This window comes from Salvelinus alpinus, chromosome 3 (genome assembly GCF_045679555.1).
Source record: "Salvelinus alpinus chromosome 3, SLU_Salpinus.1, whole genome shotgun sequence".
In the NCBI taxonomy this organism is placed as follows: Eukaryota; Metazoa; Chordata; class Actinopteri; order Salmoniformes; family Salmonidae; genus Salvelinus; species Salvelinus alpinus.
This window is the reverse complement of record NC_092088.1, coordinates 31,662,133-31,683,472: the sequence shown is the minus strand read 5'-3', so window position 1 is coordinate 31,683,472 and position 21,340 is coordinate 31,662,133. Positions and strand designations below refer to the sequence as shown.

The window sequence follows — 21,340 nt, the reverse complement described above, 5'->3', positions numbered from 1 at the left end:
CATCCAAGTTTATCATGATAAAGTATGACTGGAGTTTATATATAAATGCCTGGAATATTTCAATTTTGGAGAATCTCTTATAAACTGGGTTAAAGTTATGTATAGTAACCCTAGGTGTAAAACAGTAAATAATGGCTACTAGAAATGAATACTATTACGAGATCTTCAGTTTCTTGGCAATTTCTCACATGGAATAGCCTTCATTTCACAGAACAAGAATAGACTGACAAGTTTCAGAAGAAAGTTATTTATTTTTGGCCATTTGAGCCTGTAATCAAACCCAGAAATGCTGATGCTCCAGATACTCAACTAGTCTATAGGTCAGTTGTATTGCTTCTTTAATCAGGACAACAGTTTTCAGCTGTGCTAACATAATTGCAAAAGGGTTTTCTAATGATCAATTAGCATTTTAAAATTATAAACTTGGATGAGCTAACACAACGTGCTAACACAACGTGCCATTGGAACACAGGAGTGATGGTTGCTAATAATGGGCCTATGTAGATATTCCATAAAAAAATCTGCCGTTTCCACCTTTAATAGTCATTTACAACATTAACAATGTCTACACTGTATTTCTGATCAATTTGATGTCATTTTAATGAACATAAATTTTGCATTTCTTTCAAAAACAAGGACATTTCTAAGTGACCCCATACATTTGAACGTTAGTGTATAATTTCTCTTTCCTCCCCAGACCTCCCGACTGTCACCCTCTCCGCAGTGCCCTTGCCTTCCCGCGACTCCCCACTCACCCTCTCCTGCGACATCGAGGGCTTCTATCCGGAGGACGTCTCCGTTTCCTGGCTACAGAATGGCACGGAGCTCCCCGCACCTGTGCTGAGCGAGTCGGGCCCGGATGGCACCTTCAGAACCAGGCGCTACTACACCCTGAGCCCCGAGCAGAGGGAGCTAGCCGGGGAGGTGGAGTGTGTCGTCCATCTGCCCAGCATCACTGAACCTGTGGTCACCTCCGCAGCCCTGGCCGACATCGACCCCATCATAGGTAAGAGAGAGAGGGGAGGGGATAGGGAGAAAGAGAGAGCAGAGGCGAAGGGACAGAGAGAATGTTCACAAATTCAAGAAATACAAACATTGGGTTTGATAAAATTCTTAGCTTGGTTTCCACCATAACCTGCTCTTAGAAACAACAGAGGGTGGTAAGAGGTTAGAGAGATGGACCAGTAACCAAAGGATTACTTGATGAAAAAGTGTGGACTGAACTGGCCACTGGAGGGCTTCTGTTGTCAATCATTACTACCAATACTGTTGTTCCCTTGAGCAAGGCACTTAACCCCAAAACTAGCTCTCCATCCAGGGGCGCTACAACACGGCTGACCCTGTGCCTCTCAACGTGTGTGTGTGTGTGTGTGTGTGTGTGTGTGTGTGTGTGTGTGTGTGTGTGTGTGTGTGTGTGTGTGTGTGTGTGTGTGTGTGTGTGTGTGTGTGTGTGTGTGTGTGTGTGTGTGTGTGTGTGTGTGTGTGTGTGTGTGTGTCTGAGGTTGGGGAAAAAGGCAGAGAACAAATGTATGTCCTTACCAAATGGACAATAAAGTATATATTCTATTCAGCCTGGCCTCATACATATTCTACCCTCCTCCCTTATGTGTCTCCTCTCCCAGAGACACAAGCTGTGCTGACCAAGTCTGCCAAGGCATCTGTGGCTCTGATGTGCATCTCTCTGGTGCTGGTCTTTCTGCTCTGCTTTAGCTTCTCCTGGAGAAGGAGGGATGGTGAGTAAAACAGAATATTATTTCACTTTATTAATAATGTACATCATATTTAAATGTTCATATATTTACATATGTATATCCGAATGTATATAATGAATGATGTGTTCATGCACTGTGTACTGTAATACCTGCTAATGCCGTCTTAATGAAAGTGGTATACACAGTATATAGATTGGTTGGTGCAACATATACCGCCGTTCAAAGGTTTGGGGTCAGTTAGAAATTCTTGTTTTGAAAGAAATGCACATTTTTTTGTCAATTAAAATAACATCAAATTGATCAGAAATACAGTGTAGACATTGTTATTGTTGTAAATGACTATTGAAGCTGGAAATTGCAGATTTTTTAAAAATTGAATATCTACATAGGTGTACAGAGACCCATTATCAGCAACCATCACTCGTGTATTGTAATGGCACGTTGTGTTAGCTAATCCAAGTTTATAATTTTAAAAGGCTAATTGATAATTAGAAAAACCTTTTGCAATTATGTTAGCATAGCTGAAAACTGTTGTCCTGATTTTAAAGAAGCAATAAAACTGGCCTTCTTTACACTTGAAGAGTATCTGGAGCATCAGCAGAAACAGACGCCTCACAAGTCCTCAACTGGCAGCTTCATTAAATAGTGCCCGCAAAACACCAGTCTCAACGTCAACAGTGAAGAGGCGACTCCGGGATGCTGGCCTTCTAGGCAGAGTTGCGAAGAAAAAGCCTGTGTTGTTTTTCCCATCTTAATCTTTTCATTTTATTAGTCAGTCTGAGATATGGCTTTTTATTTGCAACTCTGCCTAGAAGGCCAGCATCCCGGAGTCACCTCTTCACTGTTGATGTTGAGACTGGTGTTTTGCGGGCACTATTTAATGAAGCTGCCAGTTGAGGACTTGAGGCGTCTGTTTCTCAAACTAGACACTGTGATGTACTTGTCCTCTTGCTCAGTTGTGCACCGGGGCCTCCCACTCATTTTTCTATTTTGGTTAGAGCCAGTTTGCGCTGTTCTGTGAAGGGAGTAGTACACAGCATTGTACGAGATCTTCAATTTCTTGGCAATTTCTCCCATGGAATAGCCTTCATTTCTCAGAACAATAATAGACCAACAAGTTTCAGAAGGAAGTTATTTGTTTCTGGCCATTTTGAGCCTGTAATCGAACCCACAAATGCTGATGCTCTAGATACTCAACTAGCCCTTCTGCTGTATTCCAGTCGAACTGGACCAATTTACAAGTTTTATCTCTGAAAAATGTAGATCATTTAATCTGATTGTCATAAGGTTCCATGACTTTGTCCACACGGGGCATCTGACCACACAAAATAAATTGTTATTATTTTCATTACATTTTGGGTGTTTTATTTAACTTTTGTACACCTCTGGTGGTCCCGGTCAAAAATGACCGGTCATTAGAAATGAATGGGTGAGACTACAATTTGTGTATAAAATTGAGTTCAGGCACATGCCCATTCATCAGATGGACACACTTCCTCTCCCAGACCCCCACATGCATATATGTTAGAGCGCGCACACACCTCACTCCCCTTCCTGGTTTCCATGTCAACCCCCCAATATACAGTTGAAGTTGGAAGTTTACATACGCTGAGGTTGGAGTCATTAAAACTCGTTTTTCAACCACTCCACAAATTTCTTGTTAACAAACTATAGTTTTGGCAAGTCGTTTCGGACATCTACTTTGTGCATGACACAAGTCATTTTTCCAACATTTGTTTACAGACGTTATTTCATTTATAATTCACTGTATCACAATTCCAGTGGGTCAGAAGTTTCCATACACTAAGTTGACTGTGCCTTTAAACAGCTTGGAAAATTCCAGAAAATGATGCCATGGCTTTAGAAGCTTCTGATAGGCTAATTGACATCCTTTGAGTCAATTGGAGGTGTACCTGTGGATGTATTTCAAGGCCTACCTTCAAACTCAGTGCCTCTTTCCTTGACATCATGGGAAAATCAAAAGAAATCAGCAAAGACCTCAGAAAAGAAATTGTAGACCTCCACATGTCTGGTTCATCCTTGGGAGCAATTTCCAAATGCCTGAAGGTACCACGTTCATCTGTACAAACAATAGTACGCAAGTATAAACACCATGGGACCACGCAGCCGTCACACCGCTCAAGAAGGAGACGCGTTCTGTCTCCTAGAGATGAACGTACTTTGGTATGAAAGTGCAAATCAATCCCAGAACAACAGCAAAGGACCTTGGGAAGATGCTGGAGGAAACAGGTACAAAAGTATTTGTATCCACAGTAAAACGAGTCCTATATCGACATAACCTGAAAGGCCACTCAGTAAAGAAGAAGCCACTGCTTCAAAACCGCCAAAAAAAGCCAGACTGCGGCTTGCAACTGCACATGGGGACAAAGATTGTACTTTTTGGAGAAATGTAATCTGGTCTGATGAAACAAAAATATAACTGATTGGCCATAATGACCATCGTTATGTTTGGTGGAAAAAGAGGGATGCTTGCAAGTCGAAGAACACCATCCCAACTGTGAAGCACAGGGGTGGCAGTATCATGTTGTGGGGGTGTTTTGCTGCAGGAGGGACTGGTGCACTTCACAAAATAGATGGCTTCATGAGGTAAGGAAAATTATGTGGATATATTGAAGCAACATCTCAAGACATCAGTCAGGAAGTTAAAGCTTGGTCGCAAATGGATCTTCCAAATGGACAATGACCCCAAGCATACTTCCAAAGTTGTAGCAAAATGGCATATGGACAACAAAGTCAAGGTATTGGAGTGGCCATCACAAAGCCCTGACCTCAATCCTATAGAAAATTTGTGGGCAGAACTGAAAAAGCGTGTGCGAGCAAGGAGGCCTACAAACCTGACTGTTACACCAGCTTTGTAAGGAGAAATGGGCCACAATTCACCCAACTTATTGTGGTAAGCTTGTGGAAGGCTACCGAAACGTTTGAGCCAAGTTAAACAATTTAAAGGCAATGCTACCAAATACTAATTGAGTGTATGTAAGCTTTTGACCCACTGGGAATGTGATGAAAGAAATAAAAGCTGAAATAAATCATTCTCTCTACTATTATTCTGACATTTCACATTATTAAAATAAAGTGGTGATCCTAACTGACCTAAGACAGGGAATTTTTACTCGGATTAAATGTCAGGAATTGTGAAACTGAGTTTAAATGTATTTGGCTTAGGTGTATGTAAACTTCCAACTTCAGCTGTAATCTTTCCCCCATGGAACCACACCTGTTGGCATTCTCACAAACAATCACAACATTGTTTCAGTAATATATAGAACTTTTCTCGCAGCTCTGGTATATAAAGCTTTTTTGTAGCCTTGCAAACAATTCATTCTGTGGCAGCACAATGACCAAACGATATACTGTATGTGAGGCTCTTGATCATATCTTTGATCGTGACACTGGTGAGGAGGAGAGAGGCCAGGAAACTGACAGTGAAGATGCATTAGAGGAGGAAGTGTCAGTAGTTGATGACAACGCAGAATATGATCCAGACCAAGAGACATCCGATGTGGAACAATCCAGTGATGAGAAAGAGGACCCTGTTGAGGTTTTTGTTACATTCTGGTCAAATAATGGGAATTTGCCCTGGTCTTCATCCCCACCTGAGAGGAGAGGTCTGTTATCTGGATGACCCCAGGGCCAACGAGATACGCCATATCCCGGGTTGATTACATAGAATCCTGCCACTATTTAAAAAATTGAAATGGTTTCAAAACAAATGTCCTTGTTAAACTTTGACACAAAGTAGTCTTTGATAAATAGCACAATATGTTTAATCTGAGTATTTGTTATAGTCAAAATAATCCATACATTATGCAACTCAAAAACGAGTTGTATGAGCTCCGGTCAATGAGGCCTACAGGCCATAAATAGCAAATCGAAGTTCAAAACTTCTGTCATTTGAGATGGACTGGTGCTACATATAGGGCCGGTATAGGGCCTTAGACCATTCCTCCATACAGAATATTTCCAGATCCTTGATATCCTTTGTCTGCACTTATGGACTGCCCTCTTCAAACCACAATGAGCTTTAAGTCCAGAGGCAGAGATGGCCATTGAACATTTTTTATTTTGTGGTCAATTAAGGCATTTCTTTGTGGATTTGGATGTGTGCTTGGGGTTATTGTCTTGCTAAAAGATATACTTGCGGCCAAGTTTCAGCCTCCTGCCAGAGGCAACCAGGTTTTTCGCTAACATGTCCTGGTGCTGGGTAGTTCATAATATTGTTGACCTTGAAGGATAAGTTTTACAATGAAATCTCTATTTTGGATGTAAATGGCATGTTATAGAAAGGTTCAGACACATTTTTTTGGTGACTTCACTTGTTTTTGAGAAGCTTACCCCAAACTGCAAATCACTCCTCATCCTAATTGTGTAGTATGGGTGCCCTGAAAAACATGAACAAAAGCTTCTAAAACACCCTACGTCCCTTTGGAAACGGCAAAGCCGTTGACACATGAAATTGTGTCATTCTGAACTTTATCCGCAATGTCATATTCCCTTTTGTGCAACTAGAGCCATTTCCTCAATACAGCTGTTCCATTCTCTGCGTAGCCTGCTACTACAGGTAACTGCCAAAATAAAAGAAACACCAACATAAAGTGTCTTAATAGGGCGTTAACTCAAAATGAGCTGCCAGAACAGCATCAATGCGCCTTGGCATAGATTCTAGAAGTGTCTGGAACTTAACGTGTGGAAGCGCCCCATGCTTTCAATATGCATTTCTTTTATTTTGGCAGTTACCTGTGGAATGAGGGAGAGGTATTGCTCGAGTCGCAACAAAATGGAATATAACGCTACGGATAAAGTTCGAAATGACACGATAAAAATGTAAAAATGACGATTTTATTTGATCTTTTATAAACAGTACAATACATACACATACAAATGACAACATCAACTACGTCAAACCTGCTCAGACCCACTATCACACAGCCCATCTCCAGCGCCCGCATCATTTTCCGCCACATGGCCTGAAACTGCACCAATTTTTTGTTTCTCTTCGTAGCCTACACACTTTCAATATTTAAATAATAAATCATTTTATTTTTCCATTGTGCTAATGATGGCAGATTTATTGATTTCCAAGTCTTTAGTATACGTTTTTTTAAAGATAAGGTATGAGAAGACGATCGTCCAACCCATCAGGTATCTCACTACACGCCACTGTGCCACGTCTTAAAATATGCAGACAGACGGATTAAAAGTAAGTTTACATTGTAATACTTCTGACAGCCAACTTTCTTACTCTGCCCACAACTTCTGGACGTTGAAGTATTCCTTGAAAGCATTGGTTAATTAGTCATTATTAGTTTCACACTTAAGACATGACTCTGCCGTTGTGCTGTAGAATTTCTGAATTTTGTCTCTTGTATCATACATTCTTGGATGTGATCTCTGCAAGGTATTACATATCTTCCCTATCATATGAACATCCTTTTCTGGCTCAAATAGGATTCCCTCAAGGTTGCACTGATGTCTGAATGATTTCAAAATGAAATGTAGTTACAGTATATGTAACATTTAAGTTGCATGTATTTTAAACCATCTACATTGGTCAGTCCAAAATTACTTTTTAATTAATACTGTCTTGGAAATAAAAGTATTTCCTATTACCAAGTCATTTACAGTTTCTATGCCTTTAGTTTCCATGTGCACCCATTTATCGGTGAATTCTGAAAAGCTATCCAAGGATTGTTTTATAAGGTTGTGTTTTTAGGAAGACATATTGGTTTTTGTAAAATACATTTTACTTTATTCCATATTGTTATACCGTTCTTAGCTATGAAGTTGTTAATGTTCTTAGCTTTATCCTTTGAAAATAGACATGTAAAAATATTCTGGGGATGAGCATACGTGTCTAAAATATTTAACCATTGCTCCTCTTTAGTGCATTTTATATACAGTATGTCGCAAGTAAAAGCCTTGGGTAGCGAGTTGATACAATTCCAAGGTTAAAACCACCCTCAGACTTAGGAAGATGTAAAATGTTCCATTTTATTCTTTGAATTTTATTTGCCCACATAAAGTCTGTTATGACTTTAAAAGCAAAATGTTACTCTAAAAGAAATGAGATCATGTCTAGATGCTTTTAATAGTGGAGATCAAGTTTATAAATTGCTTGGCTGGGCTGATGAGACAGTAGATTGCGCAGTCAGATGGAACAAAGTAAATAGGCATTTTAACGTCATAGATTTAGCCGGTGGTAACTTGTGTAATAGACCGGCTGGAATGCGGTTTTAACCAATCAGCATTCAGGATTAGACCCACCTATTGTATAATTGGAAATAAATGCCCTAAAGTTGGTATATCCGCACCCCGTGGAAATCTAATTAGCATAATACACAATTCCCCGTAAAAATCTGTCAGTTTAAGCTAGAGATATTTGCGTCTCAATCCACTGCATCCGCCGATGTCGCACTTCTGCATCTGCCATGAAAGGTGACAGAGCTAGAGCGGTATTTGTCAGACCATGAGACATCCCGAATTCGGTCTTCTCACAAAATTGTCTGTGGTGTCCGAACGGTCTGATCGAACACAATGATGTTCTCCATTTTGCTCTACGACCCCCACAAAGTCTTGGGACTGTCTGAAGTTGTGTGCCTTTTTTTATTATTACGTCTGTCAATCTAATCGAATGTATAATTTAGGTCACCTGCTAAAATAATATTTCCCATCTGGATTTGATCTAATATAGCTTAGATTTGCCCCGGGTCGGATATACAATGAGATCAATGTGTATTTTTCACCATTTTAAGGTACAATTCAACATTCAAAAACGTCCTTCTTGGTCAATGTGCTGGGATATAAGGGAAAATTTTATATTCTTCTTTATCAGGATGCCTACACCTCTGCTGATACTACAGTAGGTGGCAGCATAGCTCTCTCCAACCCAGCTCCTCTTTGAATGTTCATTTTCTGCTTTTTAAAAATGTAATTCTTGCAAGAAAACCACATCTACTGAGAATATCTTTAAGTGTTTGAGACCCATTTGCTTTATTTTTTTCATCATGGAGCCCGTGCACATTCCATGTGATAAATTGGATTTTGTTGGTCTTTACTTGTAATCAAATCAAAGTTAACCTTATCTGTTCCGTCTATCATTGAAGAACCAAGTACAACGTTTTAGCAGACATGACATATGAGCGTGGTCGTCATTCCATAAAATGGGAGGATAATAGAATAAAAACATAGTTATTGTAAACATGACATAAATAGAGCATGTAGGCTGAGAAGACATACTTTATGTTTTTTATTGAAAAATGTATGTCTTTGTACTTGAGGCGCCATGCCTTTTTTTAGGGCTTTTTAGCTTGGATCGACCGCCTCGATTCGGTCTTATGTAGCAACATTTGAAATTGTGTTTTTTACATTGGATAAAAGTAGAGACTCAGAGCGGGAAAATTGTATATCATACACTGCAGTTGAGGAACAATTGGAAAGAAATTCTGCTTTGAAAGTTGATAAACATGTAACCCCACTTTTGAGAAGATGGCAATTGAATGTTTCGGTACACCTACTGGAGAGCTCTTCTTTGTCAACACCCATTCAGCATCGCTCACACCCATCTCTTTAAGGATTCACATGTGAGGCCATGTGGTAAACACTAGCCATATGAAATAAAATCTATGTTTATTTGTCACATGCACAGTATACAGAAGGTGTAAACGGTACAGTGAAGTGTTTACTTGCAGAGTAGAAATATCAAATACAGAAAGTGTCCAGATAAAAATATTTTATTCATATTTTATCATTATTAGATGATGCTTGCCCGACAAACAGATATAGCCACTCTCCAATCTTAGTTGTAATGACAAACACGGAAAATAATGATTCGATATCCTTTCCTAATCTGTCCAGAACTCTTATTCATTTTAGTCATGAACAAAATAAATACAATTACAATGTAGTATAATCAAGTCCTTCCTTCTCTCTCTTCCAAACCAAATCCATTGCTATCCACCACCCCCTTCCTGTTCTCCCCTCTTTACCCCATCCAAGCCGAGCTCATCCCCACCTCCAATCTTTACTCCCCCTTGCCCCTCCCAAAGCCAAGCTCTTCCCTCCCTTCCATCCTTATCCACACTTGCCCCCCCCCCCCCCCCCAAGCCAAGCTTATTACCATCTCCCTTCCTTACCCATCTAGGCCAAGTTTTTCCCGCCTCCCTGCTTCTCAAACACATTTACACCCATCTACACATCTACTTACTCATCCATTTTCCTTCATTCACACACAGCATATACCCTATGCCTCTGCACACCCATTCTCTCTCGCCCTCCTACACATATTCATATTCACCCTCCTTCACTCTCCCATTCATATGCAGAGGCACATACCCACATATACACCCTCTCGCACATACACACCAACACATACAATTGAAGTCTGAATTTTACATACACCTTAGCCAAATACATTTAAACTCAGTTTTTCACAAATCCTGACATATAATCTAAGTAAAAATTCCCTGTCTTAGGTCAGTTAGGATCACCACTTAATTTTAAGAATGTGAAATGTCAGAATAATAGTAGAGATTTTTTTTATTTCAGCTTTTATTTTTCATCACATTCCCAGTGGGTCAGAAGATTACCTACACTCAATTAGTATTTGGAAGCATTGCCTTTAAATTTAACTTGGGTCAAATGTTTTGGGTAGCCTTCCACAAGCGTTCCACAATAAATTGGGTGTCACGACTTCCGCCGATGTTGGGTCCTCTCCTTGTTCGGGCGGCGCTCGGTCTTCTAGCCATCATCGATCCACTTTTAATTTTCCATGTGTTTTGTCTTATTTTTCCTCACACCTGGTTTCAATTCCCTCAATTTCTTGTTGTATATTTAACCCTCTGTTCCCCCCATGTCTTTGTGTGGGATTGTTTATTGTAAGTGCATGTTTTCTCTGGTGCGCGACGGGTTTTGTACCCATTTGTTTGTTCTGGTTTCCGGTGGTTTTCTGAATAAGACTGCTCCATTGATTACCCAGTTTTGCTCTCCTGCGCCTGACTTCCCTGCCACCAGTTACTCCCTTACACCAGGCACTCCCTTACATTGGGTGAATTTTGGCCCATTCCTCCTGGCAGGGCTGGTGTAATTGAGTCAGGTTTGTAGGCCTCCTTGCTCGCACACGCTTTTTCAGTTCTGCCCACATATTTTCTATAGGATTGAGATCAGGGCTTTGTGATGGCCACTCCAAAACCTTGACTTTGTTGTCCTTAAGCCATTTTGCCACAACTTTGGAAGTATGCTTGGGGTCATTGGCCATTTGGAAGACCCATTTGTGACCAAGCTTTAACTTCCTGACAGATTTCTTGAGATGTTTCAATATATCCACATAATGTTCCTACCTCATGATGCCATCTATTTTGAGAAGTGCACCAGTCCCTCCTGCAGCAAAGCACCCCCACAACATGATGCTGCCACCCCTGTGCTTCACGGTTGGGATGGTGTTCTTCGGCTTGCAAGCCGGGATGGTGTTCTTCGGCTTGCAAGCCACATAACGATGGACATTATGGCCAAACAGGTCTATTTTTGTTTCATCAGACCAGAGAACATTTCTCTAAAAAGTACAATCTTTGTCCCCGTGTGCAGTTGAAAACCGTAGTCTGTCGTTTTTATGGCGGTTTTGGAGCAGTGGCTTCTTCCTTGCTGAGCGGCCTTTCAGGTTATGTCGATATAGGACTCGTTTTACTGTGGATATAGATACTTTTGTACCTGTTTCCTCCAGCATCTTCACAAGGTCCTTTGCTGTTGTTCTGGCATTGATTTGCACTTTCCACACCAAAGTACGTTCATTTCTAGGAGACAGAACGCGTCTCCTTCCTGAACGGTATGGCGGCTGCGTGGTCCCATGGTGTTTATACTTGCGTACTATTGTCTGTACAGATGAACGTGGTACCTTCAGGCTTTTGGAAATTGCTCCCAGTGATGAACCAGACTTGTAGAGGTCTACAATATTGTGTCATGCACAATGTGTCATGCACAAAGTAGATGTCCTAACCATCCCAAGGATGAACCAGACATGTGAAGGTCTACAATTTTTTTTCTGAGGACTTTTTCTTTTGATTTTCCCATGATGTCAAGCAGGTTTAAAGGTAGGCCTTGAAATACATCCACAGGTACACCTCCAATTGACTCAAAGGATGTCAATTATCCTATCAGAAGCTTCTAAAGCCATGACATCATTTTCTGGAATTTTCCAAGCTGTTTAAAGGCACAGTCAACTTAGTGTATGTAAACTTCTGACCCACTGGAATTGTGATAGGGAATTATAAGTGAAATAATCTGTCTGTAAACATAAAAATTACTTGTGTCATGCACAAAGTAGATGTCCTAACCGACTTGCCAAAACTATAGTTTCTTAATTAACAATAAATGTGGTTGAAACACGAGTTTTAATGACTCCAACCTAAGTGTATGTAATCTCCTGACTTCAACTGTACATCAATCAATTATTAACAATTATTGACTTACATGCTATATTTCCTCTTTTATACTGTATTTTCAGTGTCTGTGTATATCTCATTGGCATTTGCTAATTCTATCGTTACATCCTAGAGAAGAACAGTTACTTGGGGACAATATAGTTTAGATTGTATTAGGGGGGAGAGGGAAGGAATATTCTGTCAATTAACGATAAGCTGGTCTTTGGCATCACTCTATGTAGCCTAGTGTTCTTATCAGTTTTTTTCCACTTTTACCTCTCCTCAGGGTACTAGGCGCTCTCCCAACTTGCAAGGTTTCCTACAGCCTGTTCAGGAGTTCATCGGTGCTTGTGAACTCCATTCTCTGTGTTCGCTTCCATACCCACAGTACTGCCGGGAATCAAGTTGAAAAGTGATTCCTTTTTCCTCCAGTAACTGTCTGATCGTAATGAATTGCTTGCATTTTTTTATCAGCCTAGCAGGTCCTGGAGCATGACTTTTCCAAAATGTTTGTATTTTAAATTGCTAATTTGTCAGAAGGACCTTGGTACCCTAATTAGCATTGGTACCCTAATGCTAATGCTGCTTTCTCTCCTCACTGAATGAATGAAAAAAATGGATGAATGGGCGATAATTATGCAAATTACTTCACAATTGAATTTAAATTAGCCCTAAATTAATGATAAGGAGGGTGAAGAGGTTGATTTAATTTAGAAAGTGTAATGATGAGTTTGTGTTATGCCTATTTATCATCATTGGCGCTCATGTTAATAATTTGACCGCGCGTCTTGCAGGTTGATACCATTCTTTTTTACGTTGTACTTTGTAAAAAGAGGCTGTTACGGGACTGGTTTATTAACTATAAAGCTATTACAAATCACATTTATTGTAAAAGAAACTAAAACATGCTATGTGTTTTTTCTGATTTTTGCCTCATGCTACATAGTTTTTTGGTTTTCTAATGTTACCTAAGACCTTTATAAAAACAACCAAATTATTATTCTTCCGATAGCATAAATGACATTTATTTATTAGACTGTTAGAATGTTGATGCGTCATTGGCTAGAAGTGCCAAAAATTAGCTTTTTTCACTAGGACTTTGTAGAATTATACAAACATATCCTTGACTCTATTCAGAGAAATAACCATTCTTGTTATATTTTTACATGGATATATTTCCACAAATATTTCTTGATGCAATTCATGGTTTACAATTGCTTATCTGCCATTTATTGAGCCTCGGTGCTTATGTTTGCGCACCTTGTGCGTTGATATGCATCTGATCAGTATGCTAAATAGGATGCCCGGCAATGTTGTCTAGTGGGTACTTAAAGGCTGAAAGGCCAGGGGGTTCTAGTTGTTAACAAGGGCCCCAGGACCACTGGAAGCAAGATGGCCCAATAACATCAAAGATCCACCACCTGATTTTACAGTAGGTATGGGGTTTCTTTTGAAGCAAAACCCAGCACTGGTGTGAGTGGCCAAAGGGCTATATGTTCATGTCATCCAACAAATCTAAATACCTGGAATTTGCTAAACGGCATTGGCACTTGTATTGGAACCCAGTGCTATGGTCAGATTACATGAAAATAGAGCTCTTTGGCCATGCACACCAGTGGTGGGTTTTGTGTCGAAGGAAAGATGCATATGCAGAAAAAGTACCCCATACTTACTGTGACATCAGGTGGTGGATCTTTGATGTTATGGTGCTATTTCGTGCTACTGGTCTCGGGGCCCTTGTTAATGTCAACAGCATCATAAATCTTACCCAGTACCGGGACATTTTAGCCAAAAACCTGGTTGCCTCTGCCAGGAAGCTAAAACTTGGCCTCAAGTGGATCTTCCAGCAAGACAATAACTCCAAGCACACGTCAAAATCCACAAATAAATTGTTAATTAACCACAAAATCAACATTTTGCAATCTCCGGACTTGTAGTTTGAATTGAAGAGGGCAGTCCATAAACGCAGACGCAGGATACAGTCTTTTCTTCTCATCTTTATCAAGGGTGCCATAATTTCAGACCCCCACTGTATGTATATAATTGCACTTTTATTATGAAGTTTTGCAACACCACTAGTCTCAGACAATTGTGTTCATATCACCACTGACATCTACCTCCCTCTCCTCTCTCTCTCTGTCCCTCTCCCTCGTTCCCTCCCCAGAGAAGCAGAAGTTTCTAAATGTATCGGGGATCATTCTGCCTCCCCGGGTCATTGTGGGTCAGAAGGGCAGGGTGACCATCAGTGTGGAGGGGAGGAGGGTGGACAGGGTCCAGACCACCTGGTTCCTCAATGACACCCCCATTTCAGACACCTCACACACAGGTAGAGTCAAACCACAATATGTCACATAACATATTATAAGCTTTATTCTAAGACATTTTAGAGTCCCATTCATGATTATAATATGTTATAAAGCATTATACTATTATAAAGCATTATAGTATTATATACACTCTACAACATATTTATTTGGACAGTGAAGTTACACGTTTTAATGTGGCTATACTCCAATGTATATTAAGTGGTCAAAAGTTTAGCATGTGGTCCCGTATTCCTTGCACGCAATGACTACATCAAGCTTGTTGTATGCGTTTGCAGTTTGTTTTGGTTGTGTTTCAGATTATGTTTTGGAACTGATTGGTGTCTTGTGTCATTTTGTAGCCACTTTTATTGTTAGTAAGAATAAGACATTTTTTTGAACACTTTTACATTCATGTGGATGCTACTATGGTTATGGAAAATCATGACTGGATCGTGAATAATGATGAGTGAGAAAGTTACAGAGTCACAAATATCATACTGTTCCCCCCCCCAAAAAATGGTGAACCTCCCCTGTTGTTAGTAATAGTGAGAGGTTAGCATGTTTTGTTGTAGCCTCTTTATCGTTATTCATGATTCATTCATGACTTTTCCTAATTATGGCATAATCGGGATTAATTTAGATGTGTTCAGAAACATTTTATCTACTCACTTAGAAAGAACATTACTGCTTATTCACCCTTCAGTTACTATTGGGCAAAACGTAGACCAAACCAAAACACAACCAAAACAAACTGCAAATGCATCCAACTAGTTTGTAAAATCACAAGCCTGACGTAATCATTGCGTACAAGGAATATGGTACCAACTACAAAAAGTTGGACTATTTTAATGCACTTTAAGTGAATTTGTCCAAATACTTATGACTTCTTCAAATAGGGGGTGTGGGGGGGGTAGATGCATAAAATAAGTGCTTTCATTTTAAAATGGTAAAACGGATATGTATGAAAATATCTTCAAATTAATGGTGACACTGTACTGTTGCCTCATATGAAACATTTGATTTCAAATCGAAAATGCTGGAGTATAGAGACAAATTAAAAATGTTTCACTGTCCTAATGCATATTGTGTTGAGTGTATATACACATAGAGCCATACCACAATGTCTCTTTCGGTAACACTTTAATTACAGCCTACAGGTCTAAAACATTATTATACAGTTAGAAGGTATTGTAAGACATGTCATAAGCATGTATTATGTCTTATTATCATCTCATAATGATCCTGACTGAATAACTGACAGAATTTGTATAGAATTTTCAGCCAGTTTAAAATGTCCTACATAGAGAGACAACAGTAGGCACCATAAAGTTACATAGTATTATACAAGTAATTATAGAAGGACTTTTAATTAAGTGAAGTATTACTTTATTTTGTCATTTGTTTAGCATTTTGCCTTTGTGCAGTACATTATCTTAAGTAACTCGCTGCCTTTTGTTTTTTTCATTACATAATTCTACTAACAAATATTGTCCAACATCAAATGACCAGAATCCCGTCCCACATTCAAAGCGTACGCTAACAACACTAACTTTCTCCGTAACCAACTAAGCACCATGCTTCTACCCTACGGTCTCACGCTCACCTCCCCAGTCCCGGAGAAGGGTCCCCTGCTGCTCTCTGCTGGCGACGTGGGCTATTACAAGCTGCACACCCAGGGCCCGCTGCACTCGACGGGGGACAGCAGCAAGCAGCGACTGCTGTCCTCGCTCTCCTTCATCCCCCTGATCTCCATCCACAAGGGTGCGGTGTTCAAGTGCCAGGTGTCTTATGTGGGGAAAGACAAAGTTGTGGTGGAGAGGGTGTCAGACAAGTTCACCATATTAGGTAAGGGACAGCTCTCGCACCAGGGTTGGTGTCAATTTGCTTCAATACAGGACATTTTATTGAATTAAAATGGAATTGAATACAACCCTGTCTCTTTTACAGAAACACTGTATTTTACTTTTTCTCTTCCTTCTGTCTCAGTGTACAGTGCCTTCAGAAAGTATTCATACCCCTTGACTTATTCCACATCATAGCCTGAATTCAAAATGGATTAAATAAAATAAAAATGGCACCCATCTACACACAATACCCCATAATGACAAAGTGAAAACATGTTTTTATATATTTTTGCAAATTGATTGGTAGAGAAATACCTAATTTACATATTAAAATCACCTTTGGCAGTGATTACAGCTGTGAGTCTTTCTGGGTAAGTCTCTAAGAGCTTTCCACTCCCGGATATTACAATATTGGCATATTATTCTTTAAAAAATTCTTCAGGCTCTCTCAAGTTGGTTGTTGATCATTGCTAGAAAGCCATTTTCAAATATTGCCATAGATTTTCAAGCCGATTTAAGTCAAAACTGTAACTAAGCCACTCAGGAACATTCAATGTTGTCTTTCATGGTAAGCAACTCCAGTGTATATTTGGCCTTGTGTTTTAGGTTATTGTCCTGCTGAAAGGAGAATTTGTCTCACAGTGTCTGTTGGAAAGCACACTGAACCAGGTTTTCCTCTAGGATTTTGCCTGTGCTTAGCTCTATTCCATTTATTTTTATCCCCCCAAAAAACCCTAGTCCTTGTCGATGATAAGCATACCCATAACCTGATGCAGCCACCACAATGCTTAAAAATATGATGTTGTGTTGGATTTGCCCCAAATTAATGTTTTGTATTCAGGACATAAAGTTAATTTCTTTGGCACATTTTTTTTGCAGTTTTACTTTAGTGCCTTACTGCAAATAGGATGCAATTTTTGGAATATTTTTATTCTGTACAGGCTTCATTCTTTTCACTCAGTCATTTAGGTTGGTATTGTGGAGTAACTAGAATGTTGTTGATCCTTCCTCAGTTTTCTCCTATCACAGCCATTAAACTGTAACTGTTTTAATGTCACCATTGGCCTCATGGTGAAATCCCTGAGTTGTTTCCGTACTCTCTAGCAGCTGAGGTAGGAAGGACGCCTGTATCTTTGCAGTGACTGTGTGTATTGATATACCATCCAAAGTGTAATTAATAACTTCACCATCCTCATCTGTCTTTGAATCTGTCTTTGAAATTCACTGCTCGACTGTGGGACCTTAAAATTATCTGTATGTGTGGGGTACAGAGATGAGGTAGCCATTCAAAAATCATGTTAAACACTTTTATTGTAGAGAGTGAGTCCATGCAACTTACTATGTGACTTGTTAAGCACATTTTTACTCCTGAACTTTATTTCTTTTTCTAAGAAACATAATTCCACTTTGACATTATGGGGTATTGTGTGTAGGCCAGAGACGGCAAATCTCAATTTCATCAATTTTAATTTCAGATTGTAACACAACAAAATGTGGAAAAAATACTTTCAAATTACTTGTCCTGTCCTCTCTTACTTTTCTTCAGCTCCCCCCAAGGTCTCAGAGATTCAGCTCACAGAGGCAGGTGATGACTCCGGTAAGATGAACTCAAGTTCATTTTAAATACAAATGAAAGTACATTGCATATCAGGATTGGAGTCAATTCCACTTCAACTTGACCAATTGCGTTTTTAACAGTTTTGACAATATAGCATACATTTTTATCCAAAACGACTTACAATACAGTCCGTGCAAAAAAATTTTTTGTGTGTGTGTAAGATCCCTGTGGTAATTGAACACACAACCTTGGCTTTGCCAGTGCTGCACTGTTACAAACTGAACCACACAAGTCTATACGCTGCATGTCTCTTTCCACTCTCTCCTCCAGGTGTGGTCACCCTGACCACCCAGGCCTCGTGCTTCCATCCAGACATCATCACCTTCCGTTGGTTCTGCCAGGGAGGCGAACTGAGCCCCGTGGCTTCCCAGGCCCTGTCTGCCCCGCGGCCCGACACCCAGGGCTTTTTCTCGGCCATGAGCCAGTGCAAGCTGCCACGCGCAGAGCTGGAGCACGGCGGCACCAAGGTGTGGGTGAGCGTCCATCACATCGCCCTCAAGCACCCCGTCACCCGCGAGACCCGAGGTGAGAGGAAGGTGGTGTTGTGAGGGTTAAAGGTGTATTATTTGATACCTTAAATATAGTTTATGGAAAAGGAGAGACTGCAATCCAAGCTTTGGTTTTATTTACCTAAGAGTCCACAGACTGCTTTTAGGCTAAGGAAACAAATACATAATTTTATAATTTGGGTCAACTACCCCTTTAAGGGAGGAGGGGCAGGCGTAGTGACATATTTTGTGTCTTTTTCCACAGAAGTTTCATAAATGTAACATAAATAGGTGTGAGGAATGACCAATGTTCCCTCTAAACTGCCAACATGTGCGCATACAGTAGTCCTAAGACTGTTGCACAGCTCCCTTGGACTGCCACACAGAAATAGACCTATCAGCCCAAAGATTGTAATTCACTCAACTTTCTAGAGCTGTGGTCACCAACCGGTCGATCTCCAAGGCATTCCTAGTCAATTTGCAAACATTCCTGTCAAAAAAACTACGATAAAGCCTTCTGTTCCTATTTTCTATTCTTTTCTCTCGGGCTGTTGGCGGTAGGTGCACCCAATTCAGCTGCACTGCAACAAGTACTGCAGCAGTAACATGCTGAAGATTTTACAATATAGATCTGTGAAGTTATTTGGATTTTTGCGAATTATCTTTGAAAGACAGAGTCCTGAAAAAGGAACGTTTCTTTTTTTGCTGAGTTTATATTAATTTGGGGACAGGTCGAAACGTGTAACGTGTAACTGACCACAACGCTCGCGTTACGTGTGCGAGCACTGGAAAATAAATGTACACATACATGTTATTCAATCATTTCATCCAACCTGCTAGCGCGCATTTTGATTTTGTCCATTCACACCAGACGCGATCAGGACACGCAGGTTGAAATATCAAAACGAACTCTGAACCAAATATATTAATTTGTCGACAGGTCTGAACGCATGAAACATAGCTTGCTGTTGCTAGCTCATTTGTCCTGGGATGTAAACATTGGGTTCTTATTTTACCTGAAATGCACAAGGTTCTCTACTCTGACAATTAATTCACAGATAAAAGGGTAAAACAAGTTAGTTTCTAGGAACGGTCGTTAAGACACTAACAGCTTACAGACGGTAGGCAATTAAGGTCACAGTTATGAAGACTTAGGACAATAAAGAGGCCTTTCTACTGACTGAAAAACACCAAAAGAAAGATGCCCAGGGTCCCTGCTCATCTGCGTGAACGTGTCTTAGGCATGCTGCAAGGAGGCATGAGGACTGCAGATGTGGCCAGGGCAATACATTTCAATGTCCGTACTGTGAGACGCCTAAGACAGTGCTACAGGGAGACAGGATGGACAGCTGATCATCCTCGCAGTGGCAGACCACGTGTAACAACACTTGCACAAGATCGGTACATCTGGACATCACAACTGCGGGACAGGTACAGGATGGCAACAACATTTGCCTGAGTTACACCAGGAACGCACAATCCCATCAGTGCTCAGACTGCCCGCAATAGGCTGAGAGAGGCTGGACTGAGGGCTTGTAGGCCTGATGTAAGGCAGGTCCTCACCAGACATCACCAGCAACAACGTCGCCTATGGGCACAAACCCATCGTCGCTGGACCAGACAGGCAAAAAGTGCTTTTCACTGACGAATCGCGGTTTTGTCTCGGATTCGCGTTTATCGTCGAAGGAATGAGCGTTACACCGAGGCCTGTACTCTGGAGCGGGATTGATTTGGAGGTGGAGGATCCGTCATGGTCTGGGGCGGTGTGTCACAGCATCATCGGACTGAGCTTGTTGTCATTACAGGCAATCTCAACGCTGTGCGTTACAGGGAAGACATCCTCCTCCCTCATGTGGTACCCTTCCTGCAGGCTCATCCTGACATGACCCTCCAGCATGACAATGCCACCAGCCATACTGCTCGTTCAGTGTTCTGCCATGGCCAGCGAAGAGCCCGGATCTCAATTCCATTGAGCACGTCTGGGACCTGTTGGATAAGAGGGTGAGGGCTAGGGCCATTCCCCTCAGAAATGTCGGGAACTTGCAGGTGCATTGGGGGAAGAGTGGGGTAACATCTCACAGCAAGAACTGGCAAATCCGTTGCAGTCCATGAGGAGCAGATGCACTGCAGTACGTAATGCAGCTGGTGGCCACACCAGATGCTGACTGTTACTTTTGATTTTGACACCTCCCCCCTTTGTTCAGGCAACCATTATTCAATGTTCTGTTAGTCACATGTCTGTGGAACTTGTTCAGGGTATGTCTCAGTTGTCGAATCTTGTTATGTTCATACAAATATTTAAACATGTTAATAAGTTTGCTGAAAATAAACGCAGTTGACAGTGAGAGGACGTTTCTTTTTTGCTGAGTTTAGTTAGTTCAGAGTTTGTTTTGATAATTCAACCTACGTGTCCTGATCGCATCTGGTGTGGAGGGACAAAATCAACATGCACACTGTGGTGGAAAAAGTACTCAATTGTCATACTTGAGTAAAAGTAAAGATGCCTTAATAGAAAATGACTCAAGTAAAAGTGAAAGTTACCCAGTAAATAAATCAAAATAAAAAGCTCATTTTTTTAATGTATGCTCACTCAGCTGCCTTAATAGAAAATGACTCAAGTAAAAGTGAAAGTTACCCAGTAAATAAATCAAAATAAAAAAAATATTTTTTTAATGTATGTTCACTCAGCTGTGCTTCACAAGTAATACAACAACGGATCTATTACCGGTGTGATCATATACAGTGCATTCGGAAAGTATTTAGAACCCTTGACTTTTTCCAAATTTTGTTTACATCACAGACGTATTCTGAAATGTATTAAATAAGCATTCTCTCACCAATCTACACACAATACCTAATAATGACAAAGCGAAAACAGGTTTTTAGAAAATGTTTACAAATAGAAAACAGAAATACCTTACTTATATAAGTATTCAGAC

The 21,340-nt window shown here is 40.4% G+C and overlaps 1 protein-coding gene across 3 annotated transcripts in view; it reads left to right on the top strand.

Moving 5' to 3' along the window:
* The window catches only part of LOC139570564 (uncharacterized), a 60,169-nt gene that overhangs the window by 21,320 nt on the left and 17,509 nt on the right, over positions 1–21,340 (top strand). For 2 of the 3 annotated variants that reach the window (XR_011674101.1, XM_071392530.1), the window contains exons 4-9: positions 698–1,006; positions 1,623–1,733; positions 14,310–14,471; positions 15,961–16,296; positions 17,842–17,892; positions 18,184–18,438. Coding sequence is in view for 2 of the 3 variants with exons in the window: in XM_071392530.1 (XP_071248631.1) it covers positions 698–1,006; positions 1,623–1,733; positions 14,310–14,471; positions 15,961–16,296; positions 17,842–17,892; positions 18,184–18,438 (1,224 nt within the window). In the remaining variant the exon portion in view is untranslated. The remainder of the gene's footprint in view (positions 1–697; positions 1,007–1,622; positions 1,734–14,309; positions 14,472–15,960; positions 16,297–17,841; positions 17,893–18,183; positions 18,439–21,340) is intronic. The other variant, XM_071392531.1, reaches the window with a different exon arrangement.